Here is a 19,045-nt window from a genome sequence, read left to right as displayed (position 1 = left end):
AGGGAGTGAAGAATGAGCGCTTCTTTCCTCAATTGCCCAAAGGAATTACTCACAAAGACATGATATGTGAAGAGATAATTTAAGAGCAACCAGACAATAGGTGTAAAACACAAGTAAATAAAAAGTACAAAAAGGTTTGTTTTAAAAAATATGAAAATAGATTGTGGGTTTGTTTCGCGTTACTTTCCATGTGTTTGAGTTTCAATAAGCCTGGGTCCCACGGAGAGACTGATGTTTCCTCAATCTGGGCTGAAACGGTTGGGTCTGGGCTGAAACGGTTGGGTCTGGGCTGAAACGGTTGGGTCTGGGTTGAAACGGTTGGGTCTGGGCTGAAACGGTTGGGTCTGGGCTGAAACGGTATTGGGCACCTCCGCTTCAAACGGAGGTTTCCGATTGGAGCAGCAGTGTGAACTTGTGTGACTTGGGGTCGACGTACTCCTCAGTCACATGGATGTAAGGGATGCCCTTCACGGTGACGGCCAGGCTGAAGTCCAGACACCTCAGCAGGAACTCTGTCCCCTCCTTCACGCCGTTGGTGACGGGAGCCTCACTGACCAGAGTCCACTGGTCGGCCATCCAGCGCTCAGGGCCGTACTGGAGGGTGGGTCCCGGGGCCAGGAAGGCCTCCAGGAAGGCCTAAACATGGGCACAGAACCACCTATGTTACCTCATTCACAAATAACATACAGAGCAGAATACACAGACCAGCGTAATAATAATAATGATAATAATAATAATAAATATTGGTATAAAATGAGCACAAAATTGTCAAAAAAGTGTTGTCAGTGAGGCAGCTGATCTGAGGTCTGTGGGCATGGTACATCATGGTATATAACCCCGCCCCAGACATGGAGAAGCTGTCAGATCGTAAACTCTCGTTACCAGTTAGTCATGTTATATTGCTTGTGTTCGTTATTCTGATACTTCTAGTTGTTCACCTGGATCTCTCGTTCTTTGACCTTGTCTAACTGTATTCTCTTACTCTCTCCTAGCCTGCACGGCGAAGACCTGGAGACACTGACCTGCCCGGCTAAGACCTGGAGACACTGGCCTGGTTCACAAGGAACTGCTCTGAATCATGCCCGGTTGACGACACCTGCCCCTGCTCTGATCCCGTCTGTCTGATTCTCCTGCCCCGTGTATACCCTGGACATTACGATTACCACCCCTGTGTACCGATCCCTGCCTGGACATTGACCATCCATTAAACACACCCCATATTGGGTTTTATCCAGTTCTGTCTGCCACTTCTCCTTGCCTGCACATTGGGTTCCAAACACAACCGTGATACTACCTCAGTTGTAAAAAAGAAAATCCAAACTTCAAAGAATTTATTATCATTATTATTTATTTAGAACAATTTGTTAATATATATATAATATATAATATTGCAGCAAGCGTTGTCTGCATCTAGCTTTGTAAAGTGTAACAACACTTGCAACCGTTTTCGGCTTGCCATTGCCCTGCCTGCTTTGTTGTTAAATCAAGTCAAATCCTAGGTAAGCGTGTATTGTGCGTGTGAACATTAACGTGAACGTGCGGCACACTTCATAGGTTTCGTTTCGCGGTAAACTAAACATTGACGTCATCTGACTTAAAAAAAAATATGTGGCACCGGCGGACCGGCGGACCTCACGTGGTAGTACCGACGTGATTTGGTCGGTACCCTTAAAAGTACCTGATTCGGTACCCATCCCTATATAGTATTGTATAAGTATATTCATATTCATAGTATATTCAGTCATTCAGCCTTTATTTAGTCAAAAGAATCATTGAGAGTTCAACTTTCATTTCAAACAATGTCGAGAAAAACAGCACACAATAAATATATATATTTTTTAAAGCAATAAAACAATTAACCTCTTAAACCCTAGCCATATTTTCTGAAAATCCGCCTAAAAATACATACCTAAGTAAATGGAAGATTGCTCCACTTATACAAGGTCCATTAGCATGTTCTAGGTCTCTAGGGACATCTATGTATATCAGGGAATGTATTCCCAGTGTCAGAAATATTGTGTCTGTTACTAGGTTTGAGTAAATCTTTATGAACCAAAGGAGAATATAAATTGTCTTTATTTCTTCTTTTTTCATCTTTGACGGTGAATAACACCATGCTAAAATTGACCAGACATGACAAATTGCCACTGAGCTCATTCAGTACCTTCTTGAGATCACGTGTACAAAGAATCTAAGTAAATTAATAAAGGGCAGATGATTAAAAGGGAGGTTTTGTAGATTCAGTACTGAATTCTGCCATCAGGACACATGCAATTTTAAATATGATTATAGAATATCAGGCCTATAAATTACCTTATTATGGCCAAGTCACACATCTATGGATCAAATCTCCCCTTTCCAATGGCAGAGTTCAATCTGGATTTAGTATTACCAGGCATGCATGCAGCAGAAACCGTGAATGAAATCTACTGTAAGTACAGTTACTTTTTTATAATGTAGATTTCTCCAAAAATGTCCTCAGATTGCAATGCCGTTTTTTGCTAGACATTCACAGAATCGTAGAGAAACTAACTGTGTTCTGTTTTATGGCAATAACGTTCAGGTTTGTGGGATATGATCCCAAATTTATTTTTAAAGAAAAAAGTAACGCTACAAGTCAGATGATTTACAGGGGCTGGTGTGAGTGGGGAAGTGTATTTTATTTTTATTTTTATTTTTTTAAGCCCATCGAAAGCCCTGGATCTCTTCTCTCAAAAGACTACACTCAAGTTAGGTTGCGCCAAATCCTCACGTCTATAAGTGCCGTTTTCCGACTCAATGCCCTGAGATTTCTATAAACTCATATTTCACTAATAACATTGGTAAACAAACGTAGTGCTGTTTTGACTGGGTTAGGGTCTTTACTCTTGGCTACATTTAAAAAAGAAAAAAAACATTAATAACATCTGTAGAGATGGATTTATGGCGTGATATCAATCTCGTACCGGTCCCGGACCGCTCGGGCTTAAGAGGTTAAAAGCAACTGCTATATTCTGTTATAGAATAATATAGTATATCATATTATCATTGCTGAGATACTTCAGGGAAAAAGTAATGCTGATACAGGAAGAAGATCCTTTGATTCTGGGGTGAAGTTGGTGAAGAACATTGTCACGTTTTTTCATTTGGTTCAGTTAGCAGTTAGTTACATTGCACTTTGTCACGTTTTGGAGACAACCCCATGTGATCACGCAGGTCAGCCTTCTATTGGACATCATTTTGAGTCCCATACATGCTAACATTATGCTGTGAAAAAGGGTCTTCAAAAAGGCTGACCACGCAGAGGCACTGAGGCACGTTTACTCTGGGTTGCCAGGGTTGAGTTAATTCATGTCACTATACAATTTAATTTAAAACTTGTTTGGTATATAACCTGATGCGCCAGATTTTTTGTTACACAGAATCTCGTGATCTCCTGAATCCAGCTGCAAAACCCTTCCCAATCAGCTTCATAAAATGTAAGATTTTTCTGATCTTTCCCTGCCTTTGTGGGGGGAGAAGGGGCGAGAGAGAGAGAGGGACAGAGCGGGGGAAGAGTCAGAGGTAGAGAGAGAGAGAGAGAGAGAGCAAGAGAGAGAGAGAGAGAGAGAGAGAGAGAGAGAGAGAGAGAGAGAGAGAGAGAGAGAGAGAGAGAGAGAGAGAGAGAGAGGTTGGGGGGAAGAGAGAGATTGGAAGAGGGAGAGGGAGAAAGAGACAGAAAGAGGAAGGGAGAGAGTGAGAGAGAGGAAGGGAGAAAGAGAGAAAGGAGGGATAGAGGTATAGGGAGATGGGGAACAGAGAGAGGAAGGAAAGGAGAGTGAGGGGGTGGGGGCGAGGGGGCGATAGAGAGAGGGACAGAGAGGAGGAAGAGAGAGAGGAAGGAAGGGAGAGTGAGGGGGTTGGGGGAGAGGGGCCAAGAGAGAGAGAGACAGAGAGATTGGAAGAGAGGAAGGAAGGGAGAGTGAGGGGGTTGGGGGAGAGGAGGCGAGAGAGAGAGAGAGAGAGAGAGAGAGAGAGAGAGAGAGAGAGAGGGACAGAGAGATTGGAAGAGAGAGAGGAAGGAAGGGAGAGTGAGGGGGTTGGGGGAGAGGAGGCGAGAGAGAGAGAGAGAGAGAGAGAGAGAGAGAGAGAGAGAGAGGGACAGAGAGATTGGAAGAGAGAGAGGATAGGAGGGAGAGTGAGGGGGTGGGGGAGAGGAGGTGAGAGAGAGGGACAGAGAATGGGAAGAGAGAGGAAAGAAGGGAGAGTCAGAGGGTGGGGGGAGAGGAGGCGAGAGAGAGAGGGACAGAGAGATTGGAAGAGAGAGAGGGAGCTCAGATGTGCATGCGACCTCAGACGGCAGGTACTGTTGGACTTTACAGGTACTGATCACATTTGGGACACAGAGACTCGTACCTTGGGGCTCATGTTGTTGATGAGGCAGAAGGCCAGGTGCTTCTGGATGCTGTCCATGCTGTGGCAGTGCTGCCTCCTGGTAGTGCGGAGGTACTTCTGCAGGGCGCGGGCCATGGACGGGAAGATGGCCAGAGCCGCCTCGCGCACGTCCATGACGTCAGAGGGAGACGCGCGGTCGTCCTCCTTCATGCGACGGACGTGTGTGAAGGCCTCCTCCACGGCCACCACCAGCCTGCCGCCAGGGGAAACACAGCGTTTAGAAACTCAAATTCATAACAATATGTTAACTTCCATGGTCAAGTCACTAGAAGTAACCAGTGAACCCAGGCTTACTTCCTTCCTCTTCCTCAAAGCAATGGATTTTTTCTTTTGTCTTTCTAGCTCTTCTCCCATCCCCCAATTTAGTCATTATACCAATTCCCTGCTGGTCATTGCGCTGCCAGTAAGTGTTGCTATTCTACCAAAACCACCACCACCACCACTACCACCACCACTACTACTACTACCACCCTCACTACAACCACCACTACCACTACCCCCACTACTACCACTAGCACCACCACCAACACCACCACTACTACCACTACTACCACCATCACCACCACCCCCACTACTACCACTACTACCACTACTACCACCACTACCACCACCACCACCCTCACTACTACCACCACTACTATCACCACCACCATCACTACTACCACTACTACCACCATCACCCCCCCCCCCCACTACTACCACTACTACCACCACTACCACCACCACCCTCACTACTACCACCACTACTACCACTACTACCACTACTACCACCACTACCACCACTACCACCACCACTACTACCACCACCACCACCACCACTACTAACACCACTACCACCACCACCCTCACTACTAACACCACTACTACCACCACCACCACCACAGGTGTTCATCCTCTGTATCCAGCCACCCCACCATCCTCTCTGTTTCTCACCTGGCTCTGCGCTTGCGGACCCGTCTGTCGTGGTCGGCCTCTTCGTAGTACAGCTCATTGTGAGCGCTGTCTTTGCGTTTGTTGGCGGCTGTGACCACGGCCCGTGACTGACCTCCTGTCCCCGGCTGAGCCCCTGCTGTGTCCCCCGGGCCTGTGCCGACAGAGAGGACAGAGACATGAAGACAGAGCAGGGCTGTACAGTGCGACGAGGTTATCGCAAATTGCTCTTAAATATAGCCAGTGCGAATTGAAAATAATATTTGGGGGCACGCTTGCGACAACGAGTACTGATTCAATCCTTTCATTCGCATTTCACTCCTAAATTAAGCGCGAAATGCTTTCCTCTCCCTCTCGCCTCTCCTCTCCCAGAAAAAGTCAGTCACACACACACTCGTCCAAATTACATCATCTACACGCACATACACGCACGCAAGCGCACACACCTAGCCAGAGACAGAGAGGGGTGGCTCGGTGTGGCGAAAACGAAAGTGAGGACTCCGTAGAATTTATTCCAAAAAAGGGTTCTACATCAGTGATATGGACCTGGTTCGGCTACACGCGAACAGATGTTAGTCTGTTGTACATATGTACACTACATACTAAACACTTGTGTCTACGTACGTGACTTCTATTTTTTACATTCTATTTTTACATGCTATACTTATTTTATTTCATACTTATCTTTTTTGTCTAGCACAGTCTCTGGAGCGTAACAGAAATAAGCATTTTGTATAAAAGTATTCTGTACTTCTGTATGACAACTATTAAAGAAACTTGAACTTGAAACAAAGCACCATTCTGTTCAAACTTTGTAAAGTTAAAGTCGGGGCAACGGGAGGAAAGGAAACACCCAAAAGAATATGCCTAAAGCATTAAGTTGCGCGGTAGTCCTACTACCTCGAGTGTTTTATAACCACAGCCAAAACAGACAACCTTAACTACATTTGCATCGCCCGTCGTGTGCGGCTCACTTCATGACAAAAAGAGCAAGCGATGGGGGGAGATCACAGATGCGGTAACATTCCTCATAGCCATAGGAAAGGACATGGTTCAATTGACAACCGTGGAAAAGACAGCGCAGTAAACGTTGTCAAAGCCTTGGTTTTGAACAAGTGGACTTGACTCCAGTGTTTGGGCACAGGCTTCATTCACCTGGCCATTGGTAAGTGGAATAGTTCATATAAATGTATGCAAAAGCATTCGATTACCAGTTATAAGCTACTAGTTTGTAGATTTACATAAAGAATATCAGTATTTATATCTAATGTAACAATTAAAGAAAATAAATTAGTCGTCATGTGTGTGGTTCATTTATTTTTAAACAGTCAAACGTTTCAGTAAACAATAAACATTACAATTCTGACAATGTGGTTTGACATTTTCATGTTTTGCTAATGAATGCTTTGTTTTTTAATAAGATAAGTACTATGTATGCCCTCTCAGTTATATTTGCCCTACAATAAATATAGTTACAATATATAATCTAAATCGAATCTAATATATAATCAAAAAAATGCTAAATGCATGGGTCTTTTGTCTTTAATGTTAGCTTGCAAACTCAAATACTGTCTTGGTAAGCCTCATAAAGAATTGTTTGGGGAAAAAAGGAAAAACATTGTGATGTGTATCATGTATCGCCGAAAGGTCAGAAAATATTGTGATATCATATTTAGGCCATATCGCCCAGCCCTAGACTGTGGTGTGTTTTGCTTTAATAAACCACAGGAAAAGCCACAAGAGAGCGTTGTTTGAGTGTTTTTTGATAATCCATTCCAGTTATTGCCATCAACAGCAGAGCAGCAGACACTGACTATGAACACTGTTAATACACTGTTATCAATGAAAGAAGAAATGTTTGCAGCTGTGGTAACACTATAAAATATACAAACCTGAAAACAAAAGCACTTAAATGTTAAATAAAAGGACCACAGTAAGGAGACAGGAGGAACATATTTTTTTGCACTATAATGGTAAAATTGTTATTTAAAAAAGTGCCCCTAAAAGATATTCTGTGCCCCTAAATTTTTCATTTAGGGGCACCTGTGCCCCTAGTGAAAAAGCTTAGCGTACAGCCCTGCAGAGGACAGAGACATGAAGACAGAGACATGAAGACAGAGAGGACAGAGACATGAAGACAGAGACATGAAGACAGAGAGGACAGAGACATGAAGACAGAGACATTAAGACAGAGAGGACAGAGACATGAAGACAGAGAGGACAGAGACATGAAGACAGAGACATGAAGACAGAGAGGACAGAGACATGAAGACAGAGACATGAAGACAGAGAGGACAGAGACATGAAGACAGAGACATTAAGACAGAGAGGACAGAGACATGAAGACAGAGAGGACAGAGACATTTCATTTCAACCTTTATTTAAAATCGTAAGCATCTGAGGTTTCCCTCATTTACAGAAACGACGATTGTACAGTACATAATAAAAACAATATTCACAGAAATTTAAACACCAGAGTAAAACAAATTAAAAACGTTTAAAAATTATTTTAAAATATCAACTAAAACAGTTACAGGTAGTCACACAATGGTCTGAAATCATACATTTAAACATTCCAAGGGAAGGGAGAACCTCCAATTTTAGCGTGAGTTGAAGGACATTCCATGAGTTAGAGGCATCAAAGGAAAAGGCTGACTTCCCTAGCTCAGAACAAATCTGAGGAACCCTAAGAACCATCCAGTCATTCGATCGAGTTGAATAGGTTCCAATATTCCAATTTAACAGTGAGGAGATATAAACAGGTTGTTTACCAATAAGGGCTTTAAAAATAAATAAATACCAGTGTTTGTTGCGCCTTTCTGCAAGAGAAGGCCAACCCACCCTATCATACAGGACACAATGGTGAGTATCATATCTGTCACCAGTTATAAATCTGAGAGCTGAGTGATATGCAGAATCCAGAGGTTTAAGAGTTGATGCCGCAGCATGCCTATAAATTACATCACCATAGTCCAAAACTGATAAGAAGACTGATTCCACAATTCTTTTTCTACTAAATAGAGGACAATTGGATCTGTTTCTGTACAGGAAACCAATTTTCTGTCGCAGTTTAGTGGCAAGATTTTCCACATGGAACTTAAATGTTAATTTCTCGTCGAGCCACAGGCCAAGATATTTATACTCAGTGACTCTCTCTATACAAGAGCCACTGACAGTAGATATCCTCACATCATCAAGGTTAATATTCCTTGCTCTTGAAAATAACATTAAGAACCAAGCATTAAGAACCAATTTAAGACTAGTAAGGGCATCTTGTAGAGCATAGGTGTCAAACTCACGGCCCGCGGGCCAAATGCGGCCCGCCACGTCATTTGATGTGGCCCCCCAAGAGCTCAGGTAAAAAAAAAAAAAAATCTTTTTTTTTTACATTAATATTGGGTAAAAAAATAGCAGTGTTAAAATAATTGTGGGTTAATGCGTTAATAAAGCTTTAACTTTGACAGCATTAGTTATTACACATTCTTACACATACATGTATGTTGAACATCTGAGGTAACAAAGGAAAAAAGCCAAAAGCACTTACTCCTCAGACATTCTTTGACAATTTTACAGCCCAAAATACAAAAAAGATCCAGGCGGAATAGGTAACAAAGGGTTGAAGAAATATTGTCTGAACTGTCAGATGCAAACTGGCTGTGTGACATAACCGAGCATCTCGCTCAATTGAATAAGAAGCTGTAGGGACGCAAACAAGTCCCACCCAAAACTTGACCAATATAGTTGTGAACTGAGACAACCCTTATTTTGTTATTTTTGAGTACAGTTACAGTTGTGTGTTCATGCAGACACATAATAGCAATTTCATTACGAATTGAAAATGGGGGACCCTGATGTAAACAAGTCGAAAGTCTTTCTCTGGTCTGCATCCCCTTAACAATTGTGTGTATTGAGCTGTACTGTACTGTACCCATTCTGCAATCTGTTAATTAAAGTTAATTAAACTATCTTCCATTAGTTGGATGTATGGCCTCTGCAAGGTTGTGTGCAGCCATTTGTTTTTGTAACATCTGCTACATCTGACCCACGTGTTCTTTGCAGCTCACAGTTGTTAGTTCTGCCCCTCTTGACTGTGACAAAAAGGTTTTGAACAAACTTAATGTCATAGCTTGTATTTGATGATATTCTTCTTTGTTATTTACTTGAATGGTTTGATCATTGATTGATGGAGTAATATGGGGTTCTGATAAACTAAAATTATTTGTTAAAATAACATAAGCTAACATATATTTTTACATTTATGCAAATGCATATGCAATATGTATAACTTGAATAAGTAATAAATACAGAAACAACATGTTTAACAATATGTAAATGTGTAGCTACATTTATTTTACATTACATTAACATTTATACAGTCTTTGGCCCTTTGAGGGCAACCATAATGCTGATGTGGCCCTCTGTGAAAATGAGTTTGACACCCCTGTTGTAGAGCATAAAAGGAAAGTTGCAATTTCTCAAAGGCCAGCTGTACAGAGTCTGCAATACAGTACACAATTGTGTCATCAGCATACAGATGGGCATGACATCCATACAAAGAAGAAACAATATCATTAATATAAATTGTAAAAAGGACAGGACCCAAAACTGAACCTTGTGGCACACCTTTAGTCATGGCCAAGAATTCAGATTGTGCTTGACCTAACTTCACACACTGCCGCCTAGAAGATAGATAATCCTGAAACCAGACATAGGCATTATCATCCAACCCAATGTTAGATAGTTTCTTTAGAAGTAAGTAGTGATCAATTGTGTCAAATGCTTTTGATAAGTCAACAAAGAGGGCAGCATAATGTTTCTTCTTATCTAATGCTGAAATAATGTCATTTGTAACCAAAGTGATGGCAGATGTTGTACTATGTTTGGCTCTAAAACCAGATTGTTGAGAGCTAAGTATGGAGTTAGTTGAAAGGTAATATTTGAGTTGTTTACTTACTAGTGTTTCCAGGACTTTAGCTAAGCAAGGTAGCCTGGAGATAGGACGATAATTATCTAAGTTATCCCTATCACCTCCCTTATGTAAAGGAATCACCCGTGCAGATTTCCAAACTAGAGGAAATCTACCTGATGAGATAGAGAGATTCAAAATATAAGTAATCTGTTCAGCGATAACTGGTGCAGCCAACTTAATAAAAAAAGACTCTAAGTTATCCTCACCTGTAGAACACTTTGCATCAATTGATTGCAAAGCATCAAATACAGCTGACTGTGTAAAAGGTTGAAAGGAGAAATGGGAAGTGACGCCCACAGGGTACAAACAATCAGAATCAACAGGACAAGGTCCATTATAGTTCCTATTAAATAAATTACCAGCCTCTGCAAAATGCCTATTGAAGGCAACACAAATTTCACTCTGCTCAGAGATCACACAGTTTTCAACTTTAATATGAGAGGGTAAAGAATTAGATGATTTTATTTTGTTCACCTTCACCGCACTCCAAAATTTTGCCGGATTAGAGTATGAGTTTGTAACCAACTCCAGATAGTAATCAGTTTTAGATTTTCTTACTACTGCAGTACATTTGTTCCTAATTTGCCTAAAAGAAAGCCAATGTTGAGGGTCTCCAGAACGCCTTGCCCGAGACCATGCAGCATTTCTGTCTTTAATTAGGGTTGACAATTCCTGAGAAAACCAGGGTATTACTCTATCTTTAATGCAGACTTTTTTAAAAGGAGCATGTTTGTCAACTAGTAAATTAAATGTATTTACAAAGGAGTCCAGGGCTAACTGAACATCAATTTCAGTGTTACAATAAGTATCAGAAAGAACAAGATTATCTAAAAATGATTCGTTATTAAAAGATTTAAAATTCCTCCTTAAAACTGTGTGAGATCTTGTTTTTGGCAGTCTCGTGCTTCTTACACAGACTGTGGGGCAATGGTCACTTATGCCTAAGTCAAAAACCCCACAAGCTGAGATCCTGTCATATTTATTCACAAAAATCAAATCAATAAGGGTAGACCTAGAGTCATTTTTAAGGTTTGGTCTGGTGGGCTCAGTAATTAACTGGGAAAGACTGAGGTTACCACTGACTTCTTTAAGGTGCTTTGCAGCACCACTCAACCAGTCAATATTAAAATCACCCATGACAATCACCTCAGAGTCAATATATTGTGAAAGGAGCTCAGCTAATTTATCTAAAGAGCTAGCATCAGCAGAAGGGGGTCTGTAGACACCAATTACATATATAAAATTGTTGATCCCCAACTCAACCTTTAAAACAAGTACTTCAAAACACATTGGGATAGTGACAGCATAAACAACAGACACCGAAAAACAAGATTTAACATAAATAACTACCCCACACCCCTACCTACCCTATCAATTCTAAACACATTAAAATCATGTAGATCTATTGTGGAGTCAGAATCAGATTTCTTCAACCAGGACTCAGATATGACCAATATATCTGGATCAGCCTGTGCTACCAGTATTCTAAGATGGTCCAACTTCTGGTGCTGAAGGAGACTTCTAATGTTCAGGTGAATCAATCCCAACCCTTTCCTTTCTTTAAAGGTATGTGGATTATTTAGAGAAAGTGGTGTGGAATCTGACTCACGTGATAAAGAAATAGAAGACTGTAAAGTGACCGATATTAAGTTGGAGTGATTTACAGTATGCCAATGTGTTGGGTAATGATCATGAACCTATCAGAAATCATGACTTCTATATTAAAAGTAATAGGTGGTAGAGGGAGATCAGACATAGTAAAAGCAGACAACATAATAACAGACGTGTTGGAGAAGGAGTGATCAGCAGGACCCATAATAGGATGCTCCTCAAAATGACCAGGAGAAGATTCTAGTGCAGGGTCATGCTGAGGTGTATATCAATCTGAGTTAAAAGCAATGTACTGGATATAATTCCGTGTAAGCTGTTGAATGCCCTTTAGACTGGGATGCAGGCCATCCAGTTTATAGAGGTCATTTCTGGTCCAAAAGTAATCAAAGTTACTAATAAATCCATGTGCTGTTGCAGTACAAAATGATTTTAGCCATTCGTGGAGGCTAAAAATACGACTAAAATGTTCTGAACTTTTTGAGGGAGCTGGGATAGGACCAGAGAACACACAGGTTCTACCCAGGCTCTGTATCGTCATTGCAAGAGAATCCAGCTGGTCACGGAGATCAACAGATTGACCACGCATGACATTATTAGTACCAACATGGATAATCAGTGTGTGAGCTGAGGGATGGAGGTCAGTTAGCACTGGAATCAATTCTGTAATATCAGAAACCTTACTGCCTGGGAGACAGAAAGTGACAGCACCTGGAAGTTCAACAGATCTGACAATGGAGTCGCCAATGATCAGAATTTCAGGTTGGCCATTCCTGCAGCCCCCCGTGTAAACAGAGAGTTTGGGGTGAAGAAGAGCCTGACTGTTACAGTAGCTACACCAGCCACCAGGGCGGTGTCTGGAGCAGTAGTTGTATGCGGTTCACCTGGGCAGGAAGACGGCCGCGAATCATCACAGGTGATGTCATCATCGCTGGCCACAGTGTCCAGAGGTGTGTTGTGTTGATGATAGGAACGTTGAAGGCCGGCAGGAGAGATCCCAGAGTGGAAGACAACAGGAGGAGAGCAGCGCCGACGGCGCTTCCCGATGGACACAGGGGACGTCGGGGAAAACCGTCTCTTCCTCACCGAGCTGGAGAAGTTCGCTCCAGAGAAACCCACTGCAGGCTGCTTCAAAAAAGCCGGACAGACAGTCGACGCGCCTGTGGAAGCTAGCTCTGTTAGCCCTTCAAGTGGAGCATACTGGTTGTATAGCAGAAACGGGTCATCATCCACGACTGGAGAGAACAGGGGGAGCGATACCCTCCTCCCTTTACCCTGCTTTACTACACGCGACCATGGAAGAGGAAGCGCAGTAGAAGAAGGGTTTTCCAGGAGATCCAACCGGGAGACGAGCAGAGCCTTTTGCTGGATGATGTCGTCCAGGAGGCACTCAATAGTACGGAGACCGCGCCTGAGACTGGATAACTCGGTTTCCACTGTGGTGAGTGTTGACATCTTGTAAAATAGCTTTTCATTCTGAATCTCACCGTATACAACAGTGTACACGACGGTCCAATAGCTATCCTAGCCACCAGGCTAAAGGCAAGCCTAGCTAGGCTAGCAAGAGCCGGTAGTGTTTAGCTGTAGCTATGACAACCACAACAAGCCCCGCTAGTTTCGATCACGACAAGTCGGAGTCACATAAAACCAGTAAAATGATAAAAGCAATAAAGTCACAATGATCAGTTAAGATCAATGGCTAAAATGTTTAAAAAAAATAACGTAAAAGAAAACAGCCAAGGAAGTTTGGAAGACACAGAGCCTCACAAAACACGTCCGTTCACGTCCGTTCACCAACTGGAATTGAAGTTCTGGAACATGAAGAGAGAGACATGAAGACAGAGACATTAAGACAGAGAGGACAGAGACATGAAGACAGAGAGGACAGAGACATGAAGACAGAGACATTAAGACAGAGAGGACAGAGACATGAAGACAGAGAGGACAGAGACATGAAGACAGAGACATGAAGACAGAGAGGACAGAGACATGAAGACAGAGACATGAAGACAGAGAACAGAGACATGAAGACAGAGACATGAAGACAGAGACATGAAGACAGAGAGGACAGAGACATGAAGACAGATACATGAAGACAGAGAGGACAGAGACATGAAGACAGAGAGGACAGCGACATGAAGACAGAGACATGAAGACAGAGAGGACAGAGACATGAAGACAGAGAGGACAGAGACATGAAGACAGAGAGGACAGAGACATGAAGACAGAGAGGACAGCGACATGAAGACAGAGGACAGAGACATGAAGACAGAGAGGACAGAGACATGAAGACAGAGAGGACAGAGACATGAAGACAGATACATGAATACAGAGAGGACAGATACATGAAGACAGAGAGGACAGAGAGATGAAGACAGAGAGGACAGCGACATGAAGACAGAGACAGAGACATGAAAACAGAGAGGACAGAGACATGAAGACAGAGACATGAAGACAGAGACATGAAGACAGAGAGGACAGAGACATGAAGACAGAGAGGACAGAGACATGAAGACAGAGAGGACAGAGACATGAAGACAGAGAGGACAGAGACATGAAGACAGAGAGGACAGAGACATGAAGACAGAGAGGACAGATACATGAAGACAAAGAGGACAGAGACATGAAGACAGAGAAGACAGAGACATGAAGACAGAGAGGACAGAGACATGAAGACAGAGAGGACAGAGACATGAAGACAGAGAGGACAGAGACATGAAGACAGAGAGGACAGAGACATGAAGACAGAGAGGACAGATACATGAAGACAAAGAGGACAGATACATGAAGACAGAGAAGACAGAGACATGAAGACAGAGAGGACAGAGACATGAAGACAGAGACATGAAGACAGATAGGAAAGAGACATGAAGACAGAGAGGACAGAGACATGAAGACAGAGACATGAAGACAGATATGAAAGAGACATGAAGACAGAGACATGAAGACAGAGACATGAAGACAGATAGGAAAGAGACATGAAGACAGAGAGGACAGCGACATGAAGACAGAGAGGACAGCGACATGAAGACAGAGAGGACAGAGACATGAAGACAGAGAGGACAGAGACATGAAGACAGAGAGGACAGAGACATGAAGACAGATACATGAAGACAGAGACATGAAGACAGAGACATGAAGACAGATAGGAAAGAGACATGAAGACAGAGAGGACAGAGACATGAAGACAGAGAGGACAGAGACATGAAGACAGAGACATGAAGACAGATATGAAAGAGACATGAAGACAGAGAGGACAGAGACATGAAGACAGAGACGTGAAGAAAGAGAGGACAGAGACATGAAGACAAAGAGGACAGAGACAGGGTAAGGTGCAATGAGGTATGAATTATAGTGCAAATCTCTTTGCTAATAAATATAAAGTGTGTTAAAGTGTTATGGTGAGTGTTTGTTTAAAGTGAGTGTGTATATGTGGATGTGTGTGCAGTGTGTGTAGATGATGGGTTGTTACATAGTGTCATTGTCGTTGAGCATCCTGATGGCCTGGGGATAGAAGCTCCTTCTGAGTCTCTCTGTACTGGCCATGAGACTCTTGTATCGCTTACCTGACCACAGCAGTTCAAAGAGGCAGTTGTTTGGGTGACTAGAGTCTTTGATTATTCTCTTAGCCTTGCCCCTGCAACGCTTGTTGTAAATGTCCTGGAGAGTGGGACGCCCACCTCCAATTGTGCGTTCGGCTGAACGGGCCGCTTGTATCCTTTCGACAAGCAACCCTCCCTTCCGCGTTGCTCTGATTGGCCAGCAATCTACGCTCGTTTCCCCCCTACGCCCGCGTGAGCGTGCATGCGCATGAGCCGCGATAATCCCCCCTAAGACCGTGCGAGCGTGCATGCGCATGAGCCGTGATAATGGCCCTCAGGCAAGCCCCCATGCAGGTTAATAATAATAAGCGGGTATCGCAGAACACGCCATATTAGCATGATAATACCTAGCTGCATCAGATAATACCTGTGGTGCTCAAGTGGAACATCCCATGGGACGCCGTGAGCCTTCAGAGCTGCTCTTATTTGTAAATAGAAGAAAAAGGAGTTTTTCATTGTTCAAGAGTGGATATATGTTGCAGAACATGCCTGTTAATTACCTTTTAAATATCTGTTATGTGGTTAGGGTATGTATGTTTTTTAAATAAATGCCCAGTCTTGTGCTTTGTCACCACCTGTCAATCTGTTCTGTTATTGGTCCATGATGGCAATAAGTTGATGATTTTTACAGCCTGGTGGGCGAGATTATGCATGACCAGCCTGTGATCTAAATATTACCTATGTGTTGATGGAATCACGTCAATATAGAGAGTAGCCCCTTACGTGACTGCGTGCGTTTGTCTAAGTATTATTATTCTAAGTATTATTATTATTATCTACCGCCGCGGCGGCAAAACCTATTAAAACCTAGTTGAGCTAAGTGCGTCGATGTTAAAACTGAGTGACGAATGCATAATTTAGACTTGTGCCAATTGCGTGGGTTTGTCTAAGTATTATTATTCTAAGTATTATTATTATCTACCGCCACGGCGGCAAAACCTATTAAAACCTGCGTGTGTGTGAGCGTGTGGGCGGCAAAAACAAAATGCGCATGCACGCGTTATCGGCGTAGGGGCGAAACGAGCGTAGAAGATCGCTGGCCAATCAGAGCAACGTGGAAGGGAGGGTTGCTTGCCGAAAGGATACAAGCGAACGGACCCCTCTCTGTAGTCTGCTACGGTCTTGTGCGGTGCTATTCCCAAACCAGGAGGTGATGTTACCAGTCAGGATGCTCTCTATTGTGCATGAGTAGAAGTTCTTGAGGATCTTCTGACTCACTTTGAACTTCCTTAGGAGCCTATACTTCTTCAATACACTGTCAATGTGTGTGGTCCATGTCAAGTCTGCGGATATGTGGACTCCGCGGTACTTAAAACTGTTCACTCTCTCGACCAGTGCCCCGTCGATGCTGAGGGGGCTGTAGTCCCTGGCCCCCGACCTCCTAAAGTCCACAATCATCTCTTTTGTTTTGCTGACGTTCAGGGAGAGGCAGTTCTCCTGACACCACCGCGCCAGATCCTCTTCCAGGTAGGCCCTCTCGTCGTTTGCAGAGATCAGGCCCACCACTACTGTGTCGTCAGCAAACTTGATGATTGTGTTGTTGTTCTGCTGTGCCACACAGTCATGTGTGTACAGTGAGTAGAGGAGGGGACTCAGAACACAGCCCTGGGGGGCCCCTGTGTTGAGGGTGATGGATGAGGAGGTGCAGTTGCCTGCTCTCACCACCTGGGGTCTTCCCGTCAGGAAGTCCAAGACCCACTGGCAGAGGTCATAGTTCAAGCCCAGGTCCCTGAGCTTGGCTACGAGTTTTGGAGGGGACTATGGTATTGAATGCTGAGCTCTAGTCGATGAATAGCATTCTCACATAGTTCCTCTGCCTCTTGTCCATGTGTGATGCTGCTGTGTGCAGCACATGGGCTATAGGGTCCTCCATGGACCTGTTGGGGTGATATGCAAATTGCAGGAGGTCCAGGTTGGTGGGGAGGGAGGAACATATGTAGCCCTTCACAAGCTTCTCAAAGCACTTCATGGCTATGGAGGTGAGAGCTACAGGGCAATAGTTGTTGAGGCAAGCAGGCGTGGATTTTTTGGGTACAGGGATAATGGTGGACTTCTTCAGACAGGTGGGGATGACAGCCTGTTCTAAGGACAGGTTGAATATGTCAGTGAATACTGGGGCCAATTGGTCGACACAGACTTTTAGGACGCGGCCGGGGATACCGTCCGGTCCTGCTGCCTTCCTGATATTCACTTTCCTAAAGGTCCTCCTCACCTCATGTTCTGTTATCCTGAACACTGAGTCTCCATCGGCAGTGGCTCCCCCTCTCTTGCAGTGGTCTGTAGGCTGGTGTTGTTATTCACAGCCTCAAACCTTGCATAGAAGGTATTGAGCTCATTCCCCAAGGAGATATCATTGTTCAGCTTGAGCGAGGTGCTTTTGTAATCTGTCATCATTCTGAGGCCCTGCCACATACCTCTGGAATCAGCCTGTTCCCTGAAGTTCAACCTTATCCCTGTAGCGCCTTTTTGCCTGAGACCAGCCCTGCTGGTCTCTGACAAGAACAAGTTACAGGTTGAAGAAACCCTCAGCTCGGAACTAGGCAAAATCTGCACCTGGCTCGCTGACAAATAACTATCATTACACCTGGGTAAAACAGAGTCCATACTCTTCGGTTCAAATAACAAACTCAGCAAGGCCGACGGCTTCTCAGTTACAGTGGGTGACAATATTGTCACAAGGAAAGATGAAATTACATACCTAGGTTCCATCCTAGAGGCAAATCTTTCCTGTGACAAAATGGCATCCAATGTAATAAAAAAAGTCAACCAACTAACTCGATTCTTGTACCGGATATCCTCTCTGGTAAACAAGAATACACTGAAGACTCTGGCAGGAGCACTCATTCAAGGGTACTACGACTATGCTTGCACCTCATTGTACCAAAGCACCTCAAAGGCGCTAAAAACAAAATGACAAACATCACAAAACAAACTGGTCAGACTACTGCTTGACCTTACTCCTAGAACCCACCTCACCCCTGCCCACTTTGACAACCTAGGATGGCTTAGAGTAGACGACAGAGTACAGCAACTTGCAATGGGCCTGGGCCCTGTTTCTTGTACCTGGTTCAACTAAGTCGATCAAGATGTCATTATCCAGCTTCAGTTAACCCGATGTTCGAAGCCGGGATTTTCCTGTTCCTCGAAGGTGGATTCAGTCTCGTTAACTCAAGCCAGACTTGCGACTCAGGCTAAATGCGCGCGGCCGCTTCAGGCGAAAAGCCAGCACGTATCGATGGCAGAGATCCTGATTCTCTAACGGCATTGATTGATTAATTGATTTAAAACTTTATTGACAGATTGCAATACGGCTCAATCGCCTCGCCGACAAGTTAAATGCGTTATCTATAGGCTAATTTTAAGTCCCTCATTACCTCAATCAATCAGATTATATTTCTTTAAACTTGCCTGCTGGATTGAATAATCAAATGAGATCTTGCTAGCGAAAATAATTAGTTAAACTTATACAGAATTACGATACGGCTCTCTTACCCATTGATTGATGTATAGTCGATCTTTAACT

At 43.5% G+C, this 19,045-nt stretch overlaps 1 protein-coding gene across 1 annotated transcript in view; it reads right to left on the bottom strand.

Annotated features, from left to right (window-relative positions):
• Positions 1-375: 375 nt before the first annotated feature.
• vangl1 (VANGL planar cell polarity protein 1) overlaps positions 376-19,045 on the bottom strand; it is a gene marked incomplete at both ends in the record, with an annotated part of 163,359 nt that continues 144,689 nt past the window's right edge. The window contains 3 exons of the mRNA XM_084319592.1: positions 376-636; positions 4,375-4,606; positions 5,347-5,497. Of these exons, the coding sequence (XP_084175718.1) occupies positions 376-636; positions 4,375-4,606; positions 5,347-5,497 (644 nt within the window). The remainder of the gene's footprint in view (positions 637-4,374; positions 4,607-5,346; positions 5,498-19,045) is intronic.

Source organism: Notolepis coatsorum, assembly GCF_963971535.1.
Source record: "Notolepis coatsorum genome assembly, chromosome: 8".
NCBI classification, from domain to species: Eukaryota; Metazoa; Chordata; class Actinopteri; order Aulopiformes; family Paralepididae; genus Notolepis; species Notolepis coatsorum.
Note: the sequence above shows the minus strand (reverse complement) of the source record. Positions and strands in the feature narration are given on the sequence as shown.